At 44.5% G+C, this 27,495-nt stretch overlaps 1 protein-coding gene across 1 annotated transcript in view; it reads left to right on the plus strand.

Annotated features, from left to right (window-relative positions):
- The window catches only part of Slc24a2 (solute carrier family 24 member 2), a 225,556-nt gene that overhangs the window by 126,356 nt on the left and 71,705 nt on the right, over positions 1-27,495 (plus strand). The window contains exons 3-4 of the mRNA XM_032902185.1: positions 8,474-8,512; positions 11,119-11,227. Coding sequence (XP_032758076.1) covers positions 8,474-8,512; positions 11,119-11,227 — 148 coding nt within the window. The remainder of the gene's footprint in view (positions 1-8,473; positions 8,513-11,118; positions 11,228-27,495) is intronic.

Genomic DNA, 27,495 nt, shown 5'->3' on the forward strand with positions numbered 1-27,495 from the left:
GAAGTCATGGAAGGCCCAGTGGGAGGGGTATGTGGAAGCGGCCGTGTGGTTGTGCCCCCTCGGCTGTGGAAAGAGACTTTAGCTGCCTCTTGACCTCAACCAGGCACAAAGGAACCGATTAAAAAGTACAGTGAGCCCCAATTTTCAATACCTTTTCAACAGAGACTTTATACTTGGTATTCATGCCTTTCGTTGTCTTCTCCAAAATGTATTTGTGTTAACACTGGTGTTGTTAAATATTCGAGTCTGGCTGCATTGTGGTTATCTGGTTCCTGGGAATTCCTAAACTAAATCCAAGGTGTCTCTACTTGCCTATATTGTGGAAATTGTGTCAGGGTGGACATGGCACAAGCAGCATCTCTAGAATGGAAAGTTTGATGTCTGAAGGATACATCCATTGCGTTCCTAAGGCTATGCTTTTGCACCACAGAGACTGCATGAGAAGCCTTCACAGTATACAATGACTGCATGGTGCCGCTTTCCCTGTAGACTGTTTTCACACTTAAATCTAAAGGCGTCTAAAAAGTATGCTAGCAAGGAACTTTGCTAACACTGATACGAAGAACTAAGTGACACTCAAAATTTTACCAGTTTCACTTTTATCTGACCTTTAGGTACCGGCTTCCTCTTGATCCCTGAATTTTGCTGTACATTGAGTTCAGACCTCCATGGATACAATTGTGTTCTCCATATTTCAGTTGTCTTTACCAACCACCTCTCCAAATGAGAGTACATGTTCAGTCCAGGATTAAAGTTCAGTCCCAAAGTACAATCAGAGACGACACAATAGTTAGATTCTAGCTATCTATAAATATAACTTAATTATAAGTGATGTGACCACTACTGCTCCTCTCTCTTTAATTTTATAATAACATATAATAATGACAAAGACTCTTGTCAGTTTTGGTCACACCTAAATTCCTAAAACCTAGAAAACAGCCTGGCCTAATATTAAGAGTGAAATAAGTATTATCAAATAGATAATGCTGGATGAATGAATATCTTGTCTCTAGTCCCGTCTTACAATTCAGAGTCTCCATCAATGCTTCCAACATGAAGGCTGACTATTCCATTGTCTGAGCTTATCAGAGCATAAGACATTAATTGAAGATTTGACACCCATGTCCTTCTGAATAAACAGCTTGCAGAACAGGATCTGCTCCTGGCCACGGGGTGAGCGAGGCCACCAGACAGCCCCAATTCCTACCTGTGGCTGAGTTACCAAGTCCTAACATAAGCCAAGGTATGAAGAAACTCATTTGCACCTGTTCCATCGTGAAGGTCATAAAAAGAACCTCCAGGACTCTCCAGAGAGAGAAATTACATTTTAAAACACGGTGATCATTGTGAATGAGTCTTAATTACAGTTCTGGAAGAAACAAATGACCAAAAAATTAATTTTTATACTTTCTCTACTCCCAAGCACTCGCTCACAGTTCCCAACAAAACAAGTGTATACGTAATGAATACAAATAAAATCTGTCATCATAAATTCCCAGCAATTGCTTGGCATCGTCTGGCTTTCATTACAAGTCCAAGTTCATCAAATATTTGCACTCCGTTTGGGGCTCTGTTGCTTGCCACTTTCTTCCCACAGGTCATTGTAAAGAAAATGCCACTTCCTTGTTTTCCAACACTCAAGTGTGCTCCAGAGCCCAGCTATCTGAGCTCAGACCACAGCTTTGCCATACCGTGGCTCTGAGACCTTGGATAAGCCCACCCAGCCTCTATCAGTCTCAGGATCCTTATGTAGTATAGGAGTAGAAGTGATTATAACATTTATTATCTTAAAAACTCAGTCAGGTTTTTCTTATACATTTGGCATATACTGTGCTTTCCATACATAATACCTGTTTTCACTGCAGGGTGCCTGATTTGCATAACATATCTTTTGTCCAGCTCTAGCATTTAATGGATTTAAAGAAGAAATCTGGGCTGGGGAAGTGGCACAGTTGGTAAAGTGTTTGCTGCACAAGTAAGGAAACCTGAGTTTGGATCCCCAAACCCCATGTGAAACAGTAATATGGTAGCCTGCATACCAGCACTGGGGACATGGAAATGGAAGAAATCTACAGCTCACTGGCCAGCTAGTCACTGAGAGATCCTGACACAAAAACTGAGATCAGAAGTGATCGTAGAAGATGCCTTGTGTGAACTTCTAGTCATACAACGACATGTATGCATCATCTGTATATACCTGTGCACAAGCACATCACACACACACACACACACACACACACACACACACACACACACACGCACACACACCACATCCTCTAACACTCTTCCTAATAAGAAGGAAGGCAGGGGCCCAGCTCAGTAGTAGAGGACTTGGGACTTGTCAAGCATATGTGAGGCCTTGACTTTTTATCATCAGCACTACAAAGGGACAGAGTAAAACAGTGGAGACAACATGTGGATGTGCTTTGGGTTGCTAACCAGTCAAGGCCAATGTTCATGTTTTATACCAGGCCAACACTCACAGACTATGTTTGGTTGGCATATCAAAATTGTTCATTAGCAATTATGAGGATTGCTCAAACCATACAATAAAGTAAATGAGCAGCATCTGGATTTTGCAGAAGAAGGCAAGAGATAGCAGTGGTAGATGCACTGTTAATTTCCTAAATTAAATGACTTGGCATTGGTGCTCCATATCCTGAGCACAGAAACAGCCTGAGGCCCTTCCTGCCTCTCACTCTCCATTTGTAAAACCCAGATTACTGTCTTCTGTGTACCTACTTAATAAGAAAGATTGAGTAGTCATTGAAGAAGTGGACCTAAATAATCAGCATGACTATTAATTTAGCCAACGTCTCGGGCAGCTGGGGAGCTTCACTTGCTGTCATGGGAGCACACAGCCCCTGTCCCACCCGAGTAGTTCACTCAAGCACGCCACCTGGTTGCATTTTAAGTTGCCACAGTTAGGGACCATGGAAAGCACAGAGGTGGATTCTGTCCACAAAGATCTTACAACGTGTGCTATTTGGGAGGCTCTGTGGAGGATCTGGGTACAGATACACCCAATATAGCTCGTCAGTTCTGTGAGAGGTATTTAAAGAAGTCCTATTTAAAGGTTGGCACGGACGTGCCACTGGAGTATGAGATGACTCTTTGGTAAGCAAGAAGAAAATATTAAGATGGCTTCTATGCATTTTTATCTTTCAAGAAAGAGAGTCGGCCAGATGGTTCATCAGTAAAGATGCTTACACCAAGTTTGATGGCTTGACTCCAGTCCCTGTGTTGAAGTAAAAAACAGACTCTCGCAAGTTGTCTTCATACCTTCACACTTGAACTATGGCATGTGCATACATAACAACAATAATTATTTAAGAGTAAAGAATTCAGTCTGTGCTTACTTAATAGTTGTTAGTAACAGGTAACACATAATGACATACAATAGGATAGAAGGATGATGGATGGATGGAATGATGGATGGATGGATGGATGGATGGATGGATGGATGGATGGATGGATGGATGGATGGATGGATGGATGGGTGGATGGGTGGATGGATGGATGGATGGATGGATGGATGGATGGGTGGATGGATGGATGAAGGGAGGGTGACAAGTAGATAGAAGTGTGGATGCCCATAATTTGTTCAGAATGTTTCTGATAATCATGTATAATCAACAGTTTGTGACATTGATCATACACAATTATATATGTTTTTCAGTAATAGTTCAGGTCTGTATGCTGACATTACTCTGGTCCCTGCCTTACTTACTGATCCTTCCCAAATTATATTTTCTAATGATCTTAGTAGAGTCCAAGCTGTGCCTCTTCTCATCTTATTGTATAAGAATATGCCCTCTTACATGGTAAGCTTCTTTCAAAATTGTTAAGGGACTTTACTTTCCCCATTAGTCAGATCCTGGTGATTAAGAGATAGCACTCCATGTACCAGACATGTTCACGGATCATCTGTGTGTGAACTGGCTTCTTCCATGTAGGACCCTGTAATCCAGAACCCAGCCAGAGAAGGAAGATGCTCTATCAGAGTCTGAACTCAGCATGGGCTCACGGCTTTCTGACCCCATACTCCTTTTCCCAGCCATGTGAGCAGATCTTCCAAATGTCATAGAACACTCAAGAGTTTGAGATTCTATGGGTTCAGACCTGAATCCAATCTTCTCTCAGTCTTCCACCTCCTAAGAACCTTGGGTTCCAAAGATAGGAGCTGTGGCCTCACCTCATCCATGCTGTGTCCTCCAGTCAAGGATGAGTTCAGGGGCCAAGTCAAGGAAATAGAATCAGTTGTGTCATCTTCCACAGATGTCAACCTGGGATATGCCTAAGTAGTCCTGCCTAGATTACGACTTAAGTCACCTCCCTCTACCCTCATCAATGAATGCGTCTGCTTCCCATAGAAGCCACCCTACTTCCAAGTCTAATTCATGGCCTTGGACTACCTGAAGCCGTCATCCCTGGCTTTGTCACCACACTTCATATATGTACCTTGCCTAACCTTCACAACAACATTGTGTTCTTGCCCCATTTCACAGATGGAGAGCTAAAGAATGGATCACAATTAGGTCACCTCCTCAGGGTCATATAGCTGAGAAGAAGCAAAAACCCAGTCACCAACTCTGGCCTTGAATTCCATGTGACATCCCTTCTCAGCTGACATGATTTCTTCTCTTGTCCAATGATCTTTAAAAAAAAAAAGTTTTTTTTCTCCCATCAATTTATCTTCTCCTCCCTCTGTTCAGTATTTCTTTCTACTGTTTTCAGATCTCTTTCTACTGCCCCAGATATTTCATGATGATGGAGGTGATCTATGCAGACAAGTGACTGGAAGGCTTTGCTCCTGGACCCTGAGCTTCTTTGATAACACTTCCAACTTGGGTCATTCAGAGTCTTTCTCCCATCTGACATCTCTGTAAAGCACAAGTATGGCAGGGATAGTCCGTCATCCTGGGCTTCCAGCTCAGCCATGCTTTTTTCTCTTACTTCCCTGAAGGATTGACAGAGATTATGACCTGAGTACACAGCCAAAATCTTCTGGATTTTCATCTCTCCTTTCTCTCACTAAGCAATTGCTTAACTTCCCCTCTGCTGTGTCTTGAGGAATACGCTGGCACCTCAGAATAAGAGGGAGCAAGAGATGGGTTTCTGCCTAGAGGGGTAGGGCCTCTTTCCTTAGTATTTTTATGTTTGAGTTTTTGGACCTGTTACCTTGGCTTCCCAGTCAGCTTTGAGGTTTAGGCACCTTTATCTGAGAAAGATAATTTAAATGTGTTTTTATTACAGAGAAGTATATTGACAGAAAAAGGATACACCATTTTTAATGAATGTCATTCAGTCAAGTCTTCTCTCACTCAACCTCCTCAATCTTAGGATGTTAAAATTAATGCCAGTTAAATATAAGATTTGTACCTTAGTTGCTAGAAGGCCTGGCTTGGGACACATTTATGACCAAAAGAAAAAAGGGGAAAAAGCCTTTAAGTTTGTCTACATGCCCTTTATTTACAGTGCTGCCTGGTCTCCAGTCCATTCCACAGGGCATGGTAGAAGGATCTGGAAATAGAAGTTAATGATTGTTGCAGCAACATTCAGATAGTTTCTATGTCTCCTCTGTCCTGTGCCCAGCCACTGACTGGGAAAAGCCACCTCCCATTCTCCAGACTTGTCTGTCGGCATCTGCAGCCTTCACGGTGACCCACTTGGTTGTCTAATTTGCAGGTAATTTCAAGCCAGAGTGAACCACAGGCATGTCTCACTGTGTGGTCCAAAGCAGCCAGACTATGCAGTATTTGCCTCATTTCAAGGTGCCAGGAAAGGAGCAGGGAACGGTAAAGCTGTATACAAAGTTACATCAAAACTGCATGTGCCATCCAGTGAAGCCATTTCCCAGTCAGAGACTTTTCAGGCCAAATGCAAAAAGAGATAACGTAAACACTTGAGGGGGATTTCTATCTAAACTTCTTCCAAGCAGGTTCTAGGTTTTAGTATCTGGGGGCAGAGCACTCTCAGAATAATTATAAGTAGCTAACAAAATTCCCATGTGCACGTAGCATTTTTCTCTGGGAAGGGTACCTGATACTCAGCATCCCAGTTGCTCACGTTCAATGCCGTCACCACATGACTAATGTGGACTAATGACGGAGAAGCCCGTTTACATTGAATACAAAATTGAATTGCAGAATTCTTTCTAACACCCTGGCCTGGTTGAATCCTATTACTTTAGGAGAGAGGGACCTGTGTTGATCACCAGAGCCCCAGCCTAGGACTCTTCAGTGTGTCCTTTAAAGAGCATCTTTAATAAACTAGAGAAGTCCTGTGACTACTTCAGACCGACTGAAAGACCTCTCCTGTATGTGGCACAGCCTTGGAACTGACCTCAGAAATGGGGCTTTCAAACTAGTGCAGTCCAAATTGATAGTATTGATATATTGTCAAGAGATAATGGGACTGCGTTCAAATTTAGACTTTTTTTTTAAGGCACGATAAGAACACGAAGATTGAAGTCTTATTAGCCTTCTTTAACATTAAATACAATCAATTTCTCAGGCAGTCATGACCCTGAAAATAACTCTGTGACACTAAAGTCAACCCAATTAAAGCCCCTGTACCACTGAACAACAAACTCAGTCAGGAGCCCGCTGTCAGGATCACAAGCCTAAGGGAGGTGAGCATGAGAAATCACTCAGAGTGGGAGACCGTCTTTACCACGTATCACACCTCTCCACAGAATACATAAAAGAAGAGCAGCAGGGCAGTCCAGACAGGTCCACCTGCCAGTGGTGTGTCACCTACATTTGCATGCTGCCACCGGATGCATATTCACGTCTGCAAATCACACCTGAAAGAAAAAAAACTAATGATGTCAGCTTCCGTTGACGTTAACCAGTAGCACATCTTGCAAATGCTGAAGACCTTTCTCTACAGTCTCAGTTCTTTGCAGGATCTGTGTGCTAACCCTGTTCCTTCAGCCTACTTTATGATCTTTCAATCTGGTAAGATAAAAACATCACTGGTACAATTTTTTTTTCTTTTTATTCAGACACAGGTGTATAGTTTTGAATTTTTTTTCTTCCTCACCTAATTTTGTTACACATATTTTTAAAGCTTCAGACTCTCTGATGAGAATTTCTTGCCCTCCTGAAGCCCACCCTTTATCCCTCCTCGCTCTATTCCCTCATGTTCTGTGGTATGGCTGGGATATCAGTCCGGCTCACGGTTATTTCCTTCCCATTTAGCCACAAGGTATAAATTTGCTAACTGTAAGGTGTGCTCTGACAGCTAGTCTCAATGTATGACCAAAGGCTAAGCTGGCTGCACTGGAAAATTTCCCCAGAGAGTTACTCTGTAAAATGTGGATCCATTTGTTGAGCCATCTGATGTGGAAGAACAAAGAACCTACCTTAGAGAAATGGGCTCCCAGGGTGCCTCTCGGAGCAGACAGAGAAATCAAAAGACAACTTCCGGTCCACTTCCATTTCAGTTTGTCCTTGGGTACTAGGACATCAGAGATATTTTCCTGTGATATTTTTCAAGAAGCCACTGAGTGTTAGCCCCCGAAGAAGATGCTATGGCAAGTTTAGTGATGCCTGCAGGTTGTGCTGGGAAATTATCATCAACCCGGAACTTGTCTGTCTGTGTCTGACACACACACATTCTACATGGACATATAACAGTGTTTGGAAACAGAAGGGAACATACATTACATACATGATTCCAGGGTCCAAAAAGGCATCTCGACCAAGTTAAAGATTATCAAATATTTGATTAAAGGTCTAAAATAGTCAATAGCCACCTTATTAAGTACAAAATTTATATATCTTATAAATTATATCACACATAGGGCTGGAAAGATGAATTAGCCAAGAAAGATGGCTCAGCTGTTAAGAGCACTGTCTGTTCTTCCAGAAATCCCCAGTTCAGTCCTGAGCACCCACGCTGGGTGATAATCCTGGTCTTTGATCCAGAAGTTTAACTTCCTCCGGTATTTTTTCACTCACCATATGTGGGGCACTGGATATAACTCCCTCCAAAACATGGAAAGTGACATTTCCTTGTAATCCCATCACACAGCAGCAACCATTCATGACACTAATTCTTGCGGAACCCTTTCCTTTACATATACTATTATTTTGATGAAGTGAATAAATACGATTTTAAAACTATTTTGCACTTAATATATTTTCCATTTCATCATGTGTGAATTCGTCTTATCTGTTTTAATGACTACATGGTATTCCACTGTATGCATGGACCATAATTGATCTCACTGCTTTTTATTACTGAACGTCGTAGTTGGGCATTCAAGTTTGACTTTTCAAGGGAATGAGTCACATGTCTAAATAAAGCATTAATACAGACTAGAGCTGTATACCATGTGCACCTATTTCTACCAGGAGAAGAAATAGCCAAATCTGTATTGATGACTGTTATTAAATGTAAAGTTTGTGTGGAATTTATTATTTATTTCTTCATCTTTTGTTTTTTGCCTTTTTCTTTTATGCAGGCATCTACAGCTGGGGACAAGGAAGAGCCGACGTTACCGGTAGGGAGCAGTAGCCTTGCCTATACTCCTGTGCCTGTGGAGAGTGTGTGGTAGGGGTGGAAGGGAGCTCTATGCTTGCCAATCTTCCTCTCCCTTGGAATACTTGTGCTTTGATACACTGGAAGGAGGGGGATGGTATTTCTGTCCTACTATTAGTAACTCTGGCATTCACTCACAAATTATTTCTTATGTTTCAAAGTTTTGAATCCTTTCTTTCATTGGACATGAACTTTTATAAATGTCAAAGGGATAAGAAGCGTCTAAATTACATTCCAAGGGATGTTGGCTGATACATGGGGACAGTATGGAGTCCAGTACTTGAGAACTGTTTTCTTTGTGTGTCTGCATGCGCACTGTGTTTGGAGAAATGCTGCATGTGATGTGTATATCCAACACTGCCTGAAAGGATGCTTAATGTCTTCAAAGCATAGACACAATCAAGGCTAAAGAAGATACCCAGAACAGAGTTCTGGTGCCTTTCTAGAATAACAACCACAGTGCCCATAATTATAAGGACAAACCATTAGCAATGACCACATTTTCAGTGGCTTTCTAATTAACACATGACATTTCATATTGTGCTGCCTGGCAAGGAAATAACCTTGTGAGATTTTGTGTTCCACCAACAGTTACTGCATTTCCGATGGATTTAAACCCGCTACCTTTGCCCCTAGAATGGTTTGAACTTTGTTGATCCTGTATCCTCTATAACTAAATGCTACACTGCATTTTAAAATGTTACAGGCTTTTAAGGTTGAAAGGGATGGTCATGGAAATATTTGTGACCCTGTAAACACTTCCTTCCATTAACACTCAGAGGAACGACATGACATTCACTGAGCTCCCAGAGGATACACTAGACTCAAGACCAAGGTACAGCTCAAACTCCACACTGCCTTTGAAGAGCTCAGAACGTACTTCATCATTGAAACACAAATACTCTCCTTCATTCATCTTCAAACCCTGCTGGGTTGGGAATACAGCTTTAATAGAACGCCAATTAAAATAAAATCACTGTTGATTTCTCATTGTATTACACGCTGACTTCTTACCCATACTTCAATCCTGCAACAGGTTTTAAGTTTACCACCAAATGTTTGAACCATGACCCTTAATAAGTATTTTCTGGGGTAAAAGATCATATGGTCAGTAACTTGGAAATACTGCTGCAGTGGTCAAAATTACAATAATTCTTTTGTGTTACAGAGGGTTGGTGGCTGATATAAATCTGAGGTTCTCGATGAGTTGTTCTACAAAATATCAGCCTGTCTAAATGTGTTTAATTATGGAGTCTCTTATGGGAAATCTGTGACAGAGAAGTTTGGAAGACTTGGTAAAAATGTTTTCATTTTAATTTTTAACTAAAATAAAATCAGAGGATAGGTTTTAATTTTACCAGACCACAGAAAATTTCCTTGTCAAGATTTTGGGCCAAGTTCAATTTTAAAAAAGTAACAGTAAGTCAGGCATGGTGGTGCACACCATTAATCCCAGCAAAAGGAAGCAGGCAGAGTTCTGTGAGTTTAAGGCCAACCTGCTCTACACATGGAATTCCAGGACCTCTAGAACTATACAATGAGACCCCTGCCTCATAGTAATAAATAATAATAATCACCATCCTCCTCCTCTTTCAAAAAATATTCTACTTATAGAAGCCCTCTTCCTGTCTGTTGACAAGGCTTGGCTGCCTCTGAGAATCTTCCCCTGTGCCCAGTACCACAAAGTGAATCACGGAGAAGGAAGCCATTTCTAGGCAGGATTAAACAGCTGTCCAAATGAGGAGGGTTCAAGTGGCTTCTGTTTGATTTAAGACTGTTTGCTTTTGAAGAAAGAAGTAAGATCTTGTTGGAAACCCCATCTCCTGAAGTTCACTTGGTGTCCTCATATCTCAGATCCAGTTATTAGAGCAAAAGATCACAGCTCATAGGACCCTGTGCCGAGGAAGCATCCTGGAAGCCAGGAAGGATCTGTGTGGAGTCACAAGAGGAAACTGTCCTTCAGGTTCTCACGTAACACAAACCACAGAGCTATCTGGATCCAAGGATAGAGGTGGGGACCCCAGAAGACATGGAAGATGATATGGTTATAGACGAGTCCATCGACATAGACACATAGAAACAAAGAGCTCACTGACAGGACACGCAATCCAAAAATTTAAAAACTATCTATTAGGTCATAAATAATCTTTAAGAAAAGCAAGCCTAGAATCCATGCCTCTATCCAACACTGTGTGACCCAGAACGTCATTTTACTCCTCAGAGATTTCATGGTCTACCTACAGTTGGTACTAACGATATCGATCTTGAAAGGCTAATCCTCAACATGGAATGAGTGAATGGAATGAAGCATGCCAAACATTGCATGCTTTGTACTAACTTTTTAGCTTTCATTAAAAAGGGATGGTGTGGGGGACTGGACAAAATTGATTTGTTTAATAGAAAAGCTATTTCCTTGGGATGCTTGAAACATTCTTTGAAATTCTTTGGTTCTACTCTGTGTGACCATGTAACAGAAAGGAGTGACCACTGACTAAGGGAGACTCCTCACTGTGGCGCACTTGACATTCATTTCCGACAACTAACAACATCTTTGGTCTCTCTGTTCAGAATAAGCCACGCCTCCAGCGAGGTGGAAGCTCCGCCTCCCTCCACAACAGTCTCATGAGGAACAGCATCTTCCAGCTCATGATACACACCCTTGACCCACTCGCTGAAGGTAATCGTCAGGCTTTGTTTGGGAGCATTGTTTTGGGGAGAGGAGGATGTCAAAGACATTGCTTCAGAAAAAAAGTGTATGTACGCTGAGGTCACTCACAGTCACCAGACTCTTCTTGGTTAACATCTCCAGGTGAAGCCTTGACTCTTTCATGAGCTTCCTTCATTACTGCTCAGCTCCTGGCAGGGTGGTTTTCTGACAGGAGTAGAATATGAGTTCTGTGTGCTGAGTCTGTCTTTTGATGCCTCTGGCACAAACACCGTTTCTTATGAGGCAGGGAACAGAAAAGGTCTCTATCTGTCTAATATTTTCCTTTACCTCTTTTAAATCAAAGTTGTGTGTGGAGATAAATTGTATACCTCAAAAATAATAGAATGAAGAACTGTATTCCAGGGGAGGGCTGGGAATGGTTTGGAGAACAGTGTTCTCTGAATATCAGCGGAATGGTACTATTTTGTGGCAGTTGGATGGGGAGAGTATCCATCCAAAGAGAGCCCATCATAACTGGGACCAGTAATTGGAGACCCAAACAACCTGGTTCGCCTCCCAGAGTGATTGTAAGAACCATTGTAAAGAATCCAATATTATGCCGTTCCAGTTTTGCTGAGTTGCAAAGCCAAATATACTTTGTTCCTTCAGTTGCATAGGTATCCTAAAAATGGTATTTGTAGTAGATAGATATCTGGTATAGCTAAATAAATAACTGGAGCTCTGCCACAAGCAAGGAGTTCATTGACTTCCCTACTGAAGCTAACAGGGATTGTGGAAAGAGGAGTCTAAGTAGGCACATGTCATAGATCACACACAGGAGACCTGATTGTCAGTCATAGTGCATACATCAGAATTCTCACCGAAAACCAACCTTTGATAAAGCTCTTCAAAGCTAGAGGCACTCAAGACTTAACATGGTATAAATGACAACTGGGGACCCAAAGACCAGCTCCTCAGGCCTTGATTGCTCCATTGGACACAAGCCTCTCACTCAGAATAATAGGAGGGGACCACAGGCCACACCCCATGCTAGAACATGGAGCATTTCAGTTACCCCTGGACCACTGAGTCACCGTGATGCTCCTCAAGGGACCGCGCTTCACACTCCTGGTTCTAGCTGTAAGTGATGCCCGTGCCAACGGCTGAGATGCCATTACACTGTTCACCTAGTGGTCCAGCCAACAGCCTTCCTTTACTTCAGGAAAAGGAATGAAGGGATCATTTTTGCTTGCTCCCACCTCCTGCCACTGTGCAGCCATGTGACTTTGGGCAAGTTGGGTTCTCTCTCTAGAGCCCGCCTTCATCTACTGGAGCACTTTTCTCTACTGGACACCTTAAAGTTGACAAAGCATTCTCACCCCTGTGGATTTGTGCTCTCCTACATAGTCTCCTTCCATGGAGTACTGTACCACCAACAGATCCTAACCATACCTGCTGCTTACCCTTTCTATGGGGTAAGGGTATTCTGTGAGCCATCTTCTTTCCACTGCAGCCTTGGAGCTGGTCCTCTTGCATAGTCTCCACCTGTTTCCCACGCAGCAGTCCAGGTCATCTTTAAATGTCAACCAGGTCATGTAAGCCTCTGCTTAGCAACCTTTAGTGTCTTACCAGGCTTCTTAGGAAAGGTATGAAACCCTCACCTCCCTGGGATCCACTTCTCATTCCAAACTCTGGTGGTCTTGTTTTGTTTAAGGCCTGCGGGGTCCCCATCTTCAGATAGCTGCTCTCATCAGTCTCACCGTCTTTACTGTTTCTATCACCAGAAATTTTTCCTTCCCTCCATCCCTTCCCTACCTCCTCTTGCTCCCCTCCCTTCCACTCTTCGGCCCTCTGACCATCCAGCACAATTCAGGACCTCCAACCCTCATCTGTGCAGATCCCTTTCTGCTTTCTTTGTGGCTCCCATTATAGTCTCTGTGGTTGGTTCCTAATGCCCGGGTTCTGGAGAGCGTGTGTGCTCTGTTCTTCAGCAGCTGTCCCCAAAGCCCAGCAGCAGTGCAACCAGCATGTCATTGCCACTAAGGCTTAGGCAGGCGAAGCACCTTGGCCCAAACCATCCAATTCCAAAGCCCCAAAAGCCATTAGGACTTGAGGTTGTCAATGAATTGTTCATTGGTTCTTTGGGGACACTATCTCCTCTTCCCTTATTGCCCTGGAGAATCAACTGATAAAAGAGAAGAACAGTTCTTCTGTCATGGCTCTGTCCTGGGCAACTGATGAGGGATTTGATTTTGACATGGCAGTATTACGTAGTAAAGAGGAAAGGCTCCAGGCTTGGATGATCTGACTCTGGATCTCACTTCTGCATATACTAGCTATGTGACCTTGAACATCTTACCTACCTCTCTACCTCAGTTTGCTCATCCATAAAGTCAAGGCGTAATGATGTCTGCACCATAAATGTAAGGATTGAAGGCATGAATGCACAGAGAACACAGCGCACTGCCAGCATGTGAAATGGGTTTGGAGTTCTTCACATACATTACTATGATGAGCAAGGACAGCATGTGGAGTCTTTAAACTTTCAGGTGTTCAAAGGTTCATCATGGAAAAAAGCCTTTCTCCTCAACTCACTGTACACCCTGCTTTTCTTCAGTTCCTCAACCCTCCCTCACAGAAACCATGGTTTTCAGGTTCTTGGGGCCCCTTTCAGAGAAGCTCTATCTTGTGTGTGTGTGTGTGTGTGTGTGTGTGTGAGTGTGTGAGTGTGTGTGTGTGTGTGTGTGTGTGTGTGAGAGAGAGAGAGAGAGAGAGAGAGAGAGAGTCTATGTGTAGGTAAATAAATGTGAATGAGAATGTGTGTGTGTGTGTGTGTGTGTGTGTGTGTGTGTGTGTGTGTGTGTGTGTGTGTGTGTGTATCCACAGGTCTGAGCAGTTTAAACATCCCTTTAGTTGAAGGATTCCATTTCTGAAAGGGCTTGTTTTTGTTTTTCTCCTTGGAGGGGAGGTTGTGTTTTGTTTCTGTGTGATAAGAGAAAGTGAATCTGGGTTGTCTCAGAGTTGGGCCATCAGTGATTTTCCAAAACACCTGGTCCTTGTGGAGCTAAGCTGCAATTAAGCTGTTTGCTCCTGCTGCTGTAGCAAGAGGCGCCTTCTGAATCTGGGCACAGGATTTCAAGGTGAAACCTCTCCCTGAAAGACAAGGGCTTCCTGAGCATGAATCTGAGAGAGGCTGAGGACCATAATCAGTGCTGTACTTGAGTGATTGGAAAATACAGAAAGCACTTTGATACTTTAAAATTACTCCATAGCACACGGGCAAGAAAAGCTTGCTGTAGTACACACACACACACACACACACACACACACACACACACACACACACACACACACACACACACACAGAGAGAGAGAGAGATAAATAAAATAAAAATTCACAATCAGTTTTCATTTCAGCCAAAACCTAACCCACTGCTCTCTCAGAAATAGTCACCTCTCTTGGTTTAGGTCTCATCACTTGAATTCACATGTCCTGTGACAAACTGCAATTTTTGAAGAACATTCTGGTTCAATCCCCAGGCTGACCCCGTAAATGTGGCAATATATCTGGAAAGTTCTCTGATGTTCCTGGCAGTCGCCTGGCTGAGAGGTGCATTGGAACCACTGGTATGCAGCCAGTGCTCACAAAGGGAAGTATTCCAAGTCACACAGCTGAGTTGACTGGGCCCTTGCTGACACCCTTGATTGGCATCTGGTTTGGCCTCTGGGCCTGTGTCCCACCATCCAGCTGTGTGTGTATCCACCTTCCATCGATGTATCACAAGGCACCCAAGACCTAGAGCTTGACTCTATGGTAGGAATTCAGTTGGGAATCAGCTGGGTGATTCTTTGCTTCATACAATGTCCGTGGGGCTTATTCAGTGCTATCTAGCTGGCCAGCAAATAAGTTGGAAGGACCAAGAGGACCTTCCTCACACATAATCTTTTGAAGGAAGTCTAGGCTCACCTAGATTTCTGACTCTCCATGTTGTCTTTGGCCGCATACACATAGCCAGATGTCCTACTTGATGCCTAAGGGTTTCCACGAGTGGATCTAGGAAACCCAGGCTGGGAAGTCCCAGAAGATCATTTCTACTATACATCCTCAGGCAAACATCCCGAAGGCTGGGCAAAGCTCTACTTCTCAGGAGAGCAATACCAGAAAGCTTGAAACCATCTACCATTCTAGCATAGGCTGCTTAATTCGCCTGCTCATGGATATTTGGTGTGCCAGAAGCAATCCACACAGTGTGGAGCAACAAGCCATAGTCAGCCTTCCAAACAAAGCTGACCTGTGTCTTTAGAGGAACACAAAACCATAAGCATGCATTGTTCATGAATAGAAGGTCTCAGATCAGCCTAAAGCTCTTAAGAGGGTTGAAATAAACCAAGACTGGAAGATTGCTGCTAGTTCCAGGCCAATCTTGGATACAAAGCAAGATCCAGTGTCAAAATCCAAAAGTAGGGCAAAGGAGTAAGAGGGGAAAATGACTGAAATACATTGTTTTCCCTTTATAAGAAAGTCCTGGGGAACTTTGAAATTATACCATGGCTGTCTGAACTGATCCTTCTAATAAACTCACTGCTACTTATTGATTTTAACATTTTTCTAAACAAGCCATCTTTATTGACCTAAACCGTGGATGCTGGGCCGAGTGTGTTGCACTGTGACGTAGCCTCTGCTTTGGAGGTTTCCAATAATGGAGTATGTTCATTTGCATGGTGCTTACTGCAGCCCCAGCACTCTGCCGAGAACCCTGTGTGAAGCAGAGTTTCTCTCCCTCCCAGGCCCTCTCTCGCTCATGCAGAGGACAGACATGGAAAAGAGGCTGTGTCTTACCTAAAGGTGACACGGGAATAAAATGGGGGAGTCAGGATCTGAACCAAGTGTCTCCCTTGTTCAGAGTCTATCTTGGTGCTTCATGTGCTTTGAGCCACTCCTGTAGGCTTCTGCTGTCCATTTGTCAGTCACGTGACTGTCTCTGGAAGAGGAGAGGGCACCACAGTGTTTTCTACCCATCAGCCTCCTGTGTAATCTCATGTCGAACTCGGTGTTCGCTGTACTCCTGGTGTAGACAACAGACTGAAGCCTGGGTGCTCATCCAGAGCACATCCCTGGACTTGGTATTTTTGACTCAAATCATAAGGTCTGGATTTTCCATACATCTTCCCTCACAGCAAGGCCAACAGCCCTCCCTTACCTCCCGCATGCCTCACCATTCGCCAACCCTCCTCTCCTTCCAGCTTGTGTCCAAGCATTTTTCTTCTCGTGTGTACAAAGCTCCCATCGGTAGGTGTGGAGCCTACTTACACCAGGAAAGGAACCCCATAGCTCACTGCATTCCAGGTCTCAGTGGGAGGGGGCTGTCTTCATACACAAGGCCATAGACTGAATCCACAGCACCACAACAGAAAAGAAGAAAGGGGAAAAGCAGAGTGCAGCCAAATTTGCATTTGAGGAGTAAGAGAATGGCAGGAAACCCACGACCCCACACTGTATTTCTGGGAAAGCCCCTGACCTAGTGATGACGCTGGAGAACAAACCGGGTGGGATGCCCTCATAGTTTGGCCGTGTACTCCTGAACTGTGTGTGTTCCAAGACTAAGACCTACCTGAGACCCCATTGGACCTCCATTGGACCATGTTAGAATAGATCCTACGTAGCAAGACGAGCTACCGTGTGACGAGTGTTAGGCAGGTTTGTCAGGCCTTGCTTTCCTCAGATGTACAAGGAGGTAAGGAGAGAGCCACTGTGGGAAGGTTATGAGGATCCTATGCCGTGACCCCTTGAGAGCAGACGGGGTGCTTTTTGTTCGCTAGCAATTGTGATTTGTTAAAGAGTCCAGCATCGTGTAATGGACTCCATTTGATTTAATTTTTTTTTAAGGATTTTATTACTCTTTTTTTAACCAGACCACAGTAGTAAAAGCAAGGCTGTACTTTTTAGGGCCTGTTCACATCACATTCTTCTTCCCTGACCTAAAAACAAACAAACTTCCCCAGACTAGCATAGAACTCAAGGTCTTCCTGATTCGGCCACCATCTTCATCTCGGTAGGGTGGCAGCTGTGGCTCCTCGAAAACCCCCCACCATTGTTTCTGTGTCCTAGCAGGAAGGAGGGCAGGTGTCTTTTATAATCAGCAGGTCATTAGGATTCCTCAAGTGGAGTTCCTTTTGCCTCATTAGAGCCAGAACAGGGCTATGTGAGCACCTCCATATCTAAAGGAGCCAGGAGCAAACTCTTTGCCTCTCAACAAAAGTAGGATGTGCTTGGCAAGGACACATGGAGTGTGTCAGGAAGATGGCACTGGTGTTTACCACTTGTTCTTGCTACTGTCACTGTTGCTTAGAAAGACTTAAAGTGCCTGCTTTTCCAGGGAGGAGAGAAACTCTCCTCTCCTTTGGTTTTTGTACAATGGAAAGGTATATAGGAAATAAAGATGTTCAGGACTGACCTTTTGTGGAAAAGAAGAGCTTTGGGAAAACAGTGCCATTTTCTTCCTGCCAGCCTTGTAAGGTCTGTTGGTCCTCTGGTTCATTAGTTGTGTCTCATGGAGGTGAGAACTGCACAGTGGAGTATAAGAAACTACACAGTTTGTCATGAGCCACTCCTGGAACTGCTCCTGAAGCCCAGACTCTTTTCTCTAGGAATTTTCAGGTCAGGCAGATAATCAGATCAGTTGTCATGATTTGAATATACTTGGCCTAGGGAGTGGCACTATTTGGAGATGTGGAGTAGACGTGTCACTGTAGGCATGGGCTTTAAGACCCTCATGGTCTTAAAGCCATCTGGAGGTCAGTCTTCTCCTAACAGCCTTCAGATGAAGATGTAGAACTCTCAGCTCTGCCTTCACCATGCCTGCCTGGATGCTGCCATGCTCCTACCTTGTTGATAATGAACTGAACCTCTGAACCTGTAAGCCAGCCCCAATTAAATGTCGTCCTTTAGAAGACTTGCCTTGGTCATGGTGTCTGTTCACAGCAGTAAAACCTTAACGAAGACATCAGTCAAAGGTACCACAGAAACAATGACTGGTAAAACTTCTAGAATGAGCACAATTGAATGAAACGTTAAAACAGAGGTTTTGGTGTCCATGACGATGCCAGACACTCCAAGTGTAAAATACCAGGATTAAATACATGACAAAATTTTAAAAATTACTCCCTCAGCCAAGAAGGCAACAAAGTTATTTGAAAATACTAATAAAGAGTACTAACTATGTAAAGGTTATTTTGCTGAAGAAAAATGCAGTATAACAGCCATCAGCAGTAGGAGCAACCTATTGTTTATAACCTCACACTGACACCGTCAGCTCCATTTTGGATAGAACCTTGGATGTTCCCCGAGGCCAAGAGCATTGTAGTGGCTTGACCAGGTGAACATCAATCTATATTCACACTGAGACATTTCCAACATCCTTCCACTAGGGAACTGATGTACTGGCCGAACAGGAGTACCAAACATATGGGGTCATAGACACTACTCTAGGAGATGGAGGTTGCTTCCTGATCTTTATGGAAAACTGTGGGCATTGAATCGTCAGAGGATAGTTCTAGCGCATGATTTCATAGCAAAGTACACTGACTTTAAGACCCAGGCCCTGTGGCTTCCACACCTAGTTCTGCCCTTTTCCAGCTGTGTGAGAGTCCTCACCTGTAAAATCAGAACAATACTACCTATTTCACTATTTCATTGTCTTTGCTGGGTTGCTTTACAAATATATATTGTGGTAGGCTGTTGGCGGTAGGGGTGGGGATGGAGGGTGTTTTTGTTTGTTTTGGGTTTGTTTTGTCAACACCACTAGGGTCAAATGTCAGGTGCAAACCTCAGTTGACAAAATCTTCTTAAACTGATGTGGGAGGGCCTTGCCCACTATGGGTAGTGCTACCTACCCCAGGATGTGTGGTCCTGGGTTGGATTTGAAAGCAGGCAGAACAAGGCGGGGAAGCAAGCCAGTAAGCAGCATCCTTCCATGATCTTGACTTCACTTTCTGCCTCCAGGTTCCTGTCCTCCTCCTCCAGTGAGGGACTGTGATCAGATGTATGAGCCAAATAAGCCCTTTCCTTCCCAAGCTGCCTCTGTGCGCAGTCTCATCACAGGAGAATAATGATGTCGTGACCTCCATTGGCATGACCTTCAGTCAAAGCCCTCTCACCAATAATGCCTATGCAGTGTCCACCATAACTGGAAGGACCTCCCCTCTCCCTGGCCCCCTTGCCTTCTCTCTTCCTCTCTGCACTCTTGTTCCTGCTCCTCTGCTTCCCTTCTGTCTCCCTCCATCTTCCTTTGTCACTGCCTGTCCCTCTCTCTCCTTTCATTTGTTTACTTCTCTAGCTACCTAAAACTCCAACAAACTCCAAGCAAACTTCTGTGTTAGGGCCTTTGCATGCCCACTTGACCTAGACATCCAAATGGAATCAACTCCCAGAGGCTTCCTGACCAGAAAGGTCTTGATTCCCCTCTGCTCTGCAGTTCTCCATGACAATTATCACATGTGTTTCTTGTTTCCTACCCATGTCTCCCCTGAAATGGCCAATAGGATAGATTTGAGGCAGGCTGTGTTCTACTCTCAGTGCCTGGCTCAAGCAAACTCCAAGATATATTTGTTGGCTGAATAGAATGAATACTGGCTTTTATATTTTTTTTCTGCTGAACAACTGTGTGTTTAGCTGTGCTCTGGTGAAGGGCTCTTTTGTTGTGACCAACAATGTCCTATTCAGTTGTTACTCGTCTTACAGTAGTGAGAAACAACTTCTGTGCTTTGGCTCCTGCTCTATCCACAGCCTTCAGCATGGCTCCTTCCTGGGGCAGGTGCTTGGTCTGCCCTTGCTGGGTGGTGAGATGAACCCTCCCTCCCCTCAACTGCAGCTACCAGGAGAAACAGCCTTTCTGCTGCTCACTTCCTCAGGCATCCCAGACCCCTTCCAAATACTTTGCTCTTTCATTTTCTTTCATTTTCCTCCCCTTGATATTGGCCCTTTCATTTCTTGCATTCCATGGACCTGGTTTTACAAATCAAAAAAAAAATTTACTACCACTGCAAGAGTCTCAGAAGCTGGTTGTCTGAGCCCATCACTCACAGTGCACACGCACACACACACAGTGCACACACACACACACACACAGTGCACATGCACACAGACACAGAGACACAGTGCACATGCACACACACACACACACACACAGTGCACATGCACACAGACACAGTGCATACACACACACACACACACAGTGCACATGCACACAGACACAGAGACACAATGCACATGCACACACACACACAGCCCTGTAAAATGGCACCCCAGAGCATGTCTTGGGGCTCAGGTGCTTTCCAGGCACAAAAGCCGAGCCTGTTACATTGCTCCTAACCCTTTTCTAAGACTTGTGCTTTCTCCATCCTATGGAGATAAAAAATTGGTCTTGCATAGTATTTTTATTTTTAACAGTTTTGTTAGTGGTAGTAATATGTATGAAGTAAGTACAGTCACTACCTCCCAGCACAGAAGTAGAATCACTGTTGCCTGGCAAGCCTGTCATCGGGTGATAGGTTGTTTGCTGACGAGCCTGAGAAGGTTTAGGACAGCGGGAGGCCCCAGTGGAGTCCCCACATGGACTCTGTGAAGCTGCTTTTCGTGACAAAGCCTTCAGAATGCTGTGATGAGGTGTCTTCAGCTGACTCTGCCTTTCCCATAGGACAGGTTCTTTGTTTGCAGTTAGGCAGATTTCCCCAGTGCGAGTTATCTTCCAGCCAGCAGCCTGCTCACCTGCCTGCAGATTGGCCACACCATGCCTATCAAAGGGCCTTCCGTGCTCTCATTTCCTTTCCTCTCTGGTTGCTTGATAGTAGCCTGATGGTTGAGGGAATGGATGGTAAGCAAGGGACATCAGTGTCCTAAATCCCGGAATGTCTTGTTCACAAATGATAAGCAAATATATATATATTACAATCTTCCCTATGTATAGATCATGAATTTTCTTTTACTTTTCTTTTCTTTTCCTTTTTTTTAAACAACAGAGTTCTTTTGTTCAAAGAAATTCCCACAGGGAAGAGTAAGTCTTTACATGGTTATAATTCCTAAGCACTTACATCAGCTTTTCTCAGTGCGCCTAATTCAGTAGCCCCACTACCGTACAGCAGGAAAACTGAAAGCACAGACACAACAACACGGCAAAGTACAAATACACGAAATCAACATTTCAAATTTTTGTAGCAAAAATAATTAATATTTTTAGTCTTCCTGAATGGGAAAAAAAATACAAGCCAATGTGTTAGGAAGATGCCCATTCTTTCCAAATCGAATCTCAAAAAGATATTGCCTGAGACTGCCTAATTTAGTTTGTAAAGTTATGTAAACTAAGAAAGAAGAGCAAAAGATATATTTTGGCACCAAAAGGCGGGGCGGGGGGGTGTATGGACCAGGGATGAAGAATCATTCTAGAAGCATCTCTGTTAAATGCTCCAGTTGAAGTCAGAGGAGGGAGAACAGGCTTGAAGAAGGCAGGGAAGGTGCCCCCTGGGTGGCCCTTGAGGGACTTCTGGAACCTGCATGAGTACTACTGCCCTAGAATCTGTGACCTGCTCTTGAGGAAGCACTGGAGAGGGCTGTCTTCCCAGATTAAAGGAAACAAGCCCCTCTGCATGCAGTTGTGTGGGGTTTTCATTAAGTATCCTTGTACATTACACCACACGCCTGGGGACTGCCATAGTCCAGGCATCTGACACAAATGAGTGTAGCTAGCCACATCCTGAGGAGTCCATATTGCTGTATGAAACCTGAAGAAGGGCCCTCAGGGAGCATTTCTGGATGAGCTGTGAGAGTGGATCATGGAAGTGAAGGGATTGTGAGCACCTGAGGAACTGGTTGGTTCAAGGAGACTCAAAATATGGACTGTAGGCTCAATGAAAGCTAGAGCTCCTTTGAGAGGAGTAGGCATATCAGATGTCCCTGATTCCCACTAGACTACAAGTCCCATAGCTGCTCCCAAAGGGTGTGTATCCATCTGTGTGTATGTGTGTGTGTGTGTGTGCGCGCGTGCGCGTGCATCTTATGTGTTTGTATATATGTACATGTACATACATGCATGTGTGTGCCTATGTATGCATGTGTGTATGTGCCTAATGTTTCTATCTATGTATTCATATGTGTGTGCCTTGTGTGTCTGTGTGTGCATGTGTGTGTATGCAGGTGTCTTATTTGTCTGTGTCTCTGTATGTGTGTGCATGTGTGTGTGACATGTGTGTCTATGTGTCTCTGTGTGCTGTGCATGTTTGTGTGTGCTGTGTGTCTCGTGAGTGTGCCATGTGTGTCTGTGTCTCTGTATGTGTGTGCATGTGTGTATGCCATGTGCATCTGTGTCTCTGTGCTTGTGCATGTTTGTGTGTATCTGTGGGGGAGGATGGGTGTAGAAGTCAAAGGTTGATGCTGGCTGTCTTCTCTTGCTCAATCTACTTTTGTGATAGGTCCTTACAGAGCCTGCAGCTCAGCAATTGCCTAGAGTGACCAGCCAGTGAGCCCATCATTGTTCCTTCTCTGCCCCTCTACAAGCACCATGATTCAGGCATCAGATGCAACTCCCAGCTTGTGTGGGTGCCAGAAATCTAAACTCAGATCTCAAACTTGGGGGTGCTCACTTAACTGACTGAGCCATCTCCTTGGCCTCAGGACTGGAATTTTTGAGTCCCTTCTCCATGTCCCACGGCTGATGGTCATCTGTGGGATTCTGTCAGCAATGGTGCTAAGAATGTAGAAGTGTTTTGCCTCTGAGGAAACACATTCAAAAACACTGTGAGTGCTAACAGCCACCCAGGCCTGAAGTTTGGCTCCAAAGCTGAGACATTTGCACCCACACAGGACTCGTGTCCACAGTCGCACACGCCCATCATCACGGCACTGAACCATCTGTCTCTCCATCCCCTCGCCTTCCAACCCTCCAACATATGTGAATGTCAGAGCGGAGCTGACACGAAGATTCAACCTTCCCTCTCCTACTTGGCTTTCTTGTTTCTTACCAGACCCTGGACCCTGTTATTTACTCCTCCCAGCTTCTGTTTTATAAAGGGAAGAGCTGCAGCATGAGCTTCTACAAATTATCCGTTGATCCCCAAAGAGAGTCGTTTCATGCCCAGTTCATTCAAACTGTGGAGGTGTCCCTGGAAGCAGAAGCGTAACCTTTCTTTCTGTCTCAAGTTATACATCAGTTTAAATTAGCAAGAAAAATGTTTGCACACAGCCTGAGCCAGCGAAGTGAGTAGCAACAGGAGAAGAAAACTCCCCAGAAGAGAAGACTGGGGCCACGGGCCTCAGTTTAACAAGATGACTGCAGTGGAAAACCCTAAACCTCTAGGTAGAGGAGAGGAGGCTATTAGCAGGACAAGCTGGTTAACCCCTCTTTTAGGAATGATAGAGCTTATTTCTGTATTTTAGCATCATAAAGATTAGAATGCAACCCCTCCTGTGTTGAACACAATATAAATGAATATCAATTAGGGCATAAGGGAATGTGGTTGTCTTTCGAAAATAAATGCTTTTGAGTGTGGAAATAGTTTCCCCTCCTCAGCCAACAATTTATTTTGCTGGCATTTGAGAGTAAACGTAGCATGACAGAGGCAGGCTATAAAGCACAAAGTTAAACCTCATTTACCTCTTCGGTAAATTCTTATTCTCCAATGGCCACTCTTTCATAAAGGAGGACTCAGAGTCCAAGACAGGAAAAGCAATTTTGCAAACAGTCCTTGGACATAGGGGCAGGGCACAGAGGCACTCCTGAGGGCAAAAGATGTTTTCACAATGCGGTGTACATATGGCATGCAGGAATAGGGTCTGTGCCATAGCCCGTCCAAGGGTTCCCTTCCAAAGGAACCATTTGAGCTGAACGCCTGCCTTTAGTGGTGAGATGGTCCTTCCTCCTTACCCCATCCGTCTGGGAAGTGCTCACCACCATCCTCGGGATGCTGGTCCTATTGAGAATGTGCATCCTCACGTGGCCCTCAGGCTCCTGTCTCTCCTGGCCTTCATGATAAAGTCTGCCAGATCTGGCTTCTTCGTGTCAACCATTAAAGCCATCCCTTCACCCACACCACATGGTCCTTTACCGGCTGTTTGTGCTCAAATGAGACGATGTTATACACTCGTGCCTGAGTGTTTTGGAGGGGAAAAAAGCCAGAAACCATTGTTGCTTGTGTGATGCTGTCCAGGCTCCATCGGATGGGGGAGGGAAGGTTATACATCTGCCCATTCATTTATAAAACATGTCTCTTTTACAAGCTGGCACACGTGGCAATCCCATTCAAAACACTTTCTTTTGGGAACTCTCACTATCTGCAAAGTTTCCCAGGGACCGGTAGGCAGTGCTGGCCCCAGACTACTTCTGGGGCAGCCAGCTCAAATGCCATGGTTGTACATGACCTTTGCAACGTCTACACAGCTACTTTCATTTTGTCTTCCGGGGTGGCAGTTCCCGTGCTCAAACAACTAATAACGAAAGGAACTTTGCCTTAGCCCAAAAGCCTTCAGGCCAAAACACGCCTCATTAGCGGGAGTGAGCGTCATGCCTGAAAACTATGGTAAGAAAATTCTCCCAAGGGAGAGAGAGGTTTGGCAGCACCCAGCAGGCATGGAGGCAGGAGCAGGAAACTGAGAGATCACATCTTCCAATGCAGAATAAAGCAGAGAGCCAATTGGAAATGGAGGAAGAATATAAACTCAAGACCCAACCCAGATGAGGTACTTTCGTCAGCGATACTCCACTTCCAGGGTCCTGGAGAGATGGCTCACGGATAAGAACACTGGCTACTCTTGCAGAAGATCTGGGTTCATTTCCCAGCATCTGTAACTCCAGTTCCAGGGATCTGATGCCCTCTTCCAACTTCTGTGGGCATTGCACACACGTGGTACACATACACGCATGCAGGCAAAACACTCACATGAATAATATCTTTTAAAAAAGACACTACACTCCAAGGTTTCCACAACTTCCCCAAATAGTGCCACCAACAGAGGACCAAGTGTTCAGATAGGGACATTCTCATTCAAACCACCAAGGCCAGCTTCTCAGAAGGCTGAACACCAGCCAAAACAACTTAGTAAGAGCTTAGATAAAAATCGGAAGTCAGAAAAGTTCTGGGAGTATAGCTAGCTCCATGGTACCAGACAAGCATGCCTGAGGCTCTGGTTCAGTCCCAAATACTGCAGAACAAGTCCCTGATTTCTTTTCTGTATTTTCCCTTGTAAGGGAGCCCGTTTAGCCCTGGATGGCAGCATGGCTGAGTTTCTGACACTCACCTTCTAGTGGGCAGAAATTATCCAGGAGCTGCAAAGCTAGAGTTTTTGTATCTACAAACTTCTGTCTTTTATACAGTGAGGAAGTGGCATGGCATAGTATTCACGTGTTTTCTTTGAGGGGTCGGAACGTCACCTGGAGTGCATAGCTTTAGTGTGGTCAGCAGACATGAAAAAACACACACTCTTTCCCAACATAGTGATGAAAACCTAGAAAAGCAGTTGCTGCCCTACTTTTTATACCCTGCTAAAGCATCCCCGGGCTACCCTTAGATTCTACCGGGGCTAGAAGATGTCTGCTCCTCTCTCCTGCTTCATTCATCATGTCCACTGTATAGCTTCAGGTATATTATAGATATTGTGAAATATATCCCGGTCCTCTGAAGTCAGTCTGATTAATGGAGTTACACTTGGAATGGATGGTGAAATCTTAGAGAACCATGTTAGTCTTCCTCCAACTTTTAACCCAGTCTTCTAAGTTTGTCTTCGTGCGGGCTGCGTATTTCTGCTGTGGTCAGGAGCTAAGTACATAGTGAAATGGCAGCCAGGGCGATACCGTTCTAAAGGACCTGTGATTCTAAGGATGCTTGTTTCTCTCCATTACTTCTGCATCAGAGAAGTAGTTGCTTTTCTGTTGTATCTTCTTACCCTGGAAGCACTGTTCTCAGCCCCTCTCCCATTTTCACGATCTGTCTTACTCTTTGCCCTAATTTCCCTTGGGCGATGAGATTTTGTTTGTTTTATTTTCTTGTCTCCCACCCTCCTTCCTCCACCCTAGAATACTTCTGCTATGTCATGTGTCACAGGGTAGAAGCCTGCCTGTGCAGGTCCAATATCTGGATATTCTTTAGCTCCAGTTCTCTGTACTATACAAACCAAGTCCAGCCATGCCCCCAGAAGATATCCAGGAGCAAGTCCGCCATGGTCTCCAGCCACGGTGCAGCAACTGCTCTTCTCAGGAGTGTCTTCCCTCCCATCCCCTAGGTGTTGTCTGTGTGCTGAGGTCTCGTTCTTCTTATGCATGAAGTAACTCCTCCCACTGTAGGAGGAATTGCCAGCATTCCTAGAGTAGCACCAGGCACATCCTTCCCGTCACCGACTTCCTCCCAACAGATACTAAAGAGTAGTAGGACCTGTAGAGTTAGAGCAGTAAAAGAATCACAGGCAGAGGTACCAAAAGCAGGGAGACAACCAGAACACTTTAAAGGGGGATTTCATTGTTGATCACCTACAGAGCACCAGGAACTCCACAGGAGGCTGAGTTAACGAAACGAATACAGTGGTCCCTAGCCCTAACCTGTATAAAGCAAACCGGTTAAGGTAACCTTGACAAGCACAGCAGCAGGAGCAAGTGTCTGACACAGGCAAGCAGAAAGGAAATGGCTTATCCCAGGGTTGGGGGCATTCAGTGAGTGATGCCTATGGGACCTTAAATCTTAAGGCCCAGTTTTGGAGTGGGGGAGTAAATTAGGACATTCAATAAAGTTCCAACAACAAAAAGATAGTAATGGGTTTTCATTTTGGCTTTTGAAAAGGTTAACTGACAAGTGGTGTGAAAAAGTCAGCAAAGCAGAAGAATTCAGATAAGACCACCCTTGCAGTAGAACACACAGACCTCAGGTAGGGCGGGGTGCAGAGCAGAAAGGGGGGGATCTCATCTCTGAGATCACAAAAGCCCCTTAGCATCCCTCCGTCTCCTTAGATGCCCCTCTCCCAACCACAGAACTTACTCAAATTTTTAGTGTTATGAAACACGCTGTCTTCTCTGTACGTGCAGTCTCAGAAGTCTCGTGTCAAAAAAATCAGGAGCACACACACCTCCTCCTGGCCAGGAAGAGCAGATCCTGCTGTGCAAGGTTATAAACTGTACACAGACCTACCATATGATATGGTCGCCTGGTTTTCACCTTGACCTTGGGGAAAAGGGGCAAAGCGCACTCTAGCAATGTGTCAGGATCTGAAGCCACCTGCAGAGAGTTGTTAAGGTCTGAAATGGCACAGTTAAAAGAACTCTCAT

Source organism: Rattus rattus, chromosome 1 (assembly GCF_011064425.1).
Source record: "Rattus rattus isolate New Zealand chromosome 1, Rrattus_CSIRO_v1, whole genome shotgun sequence".
In the NCBI taxonomy this organism is placed as follows: domain Eukaryota; kingdom Metazoa; phylum Chordata; class Mammalia; order Rodentia; family Muridae; genus Rattus; species Rattus rattus.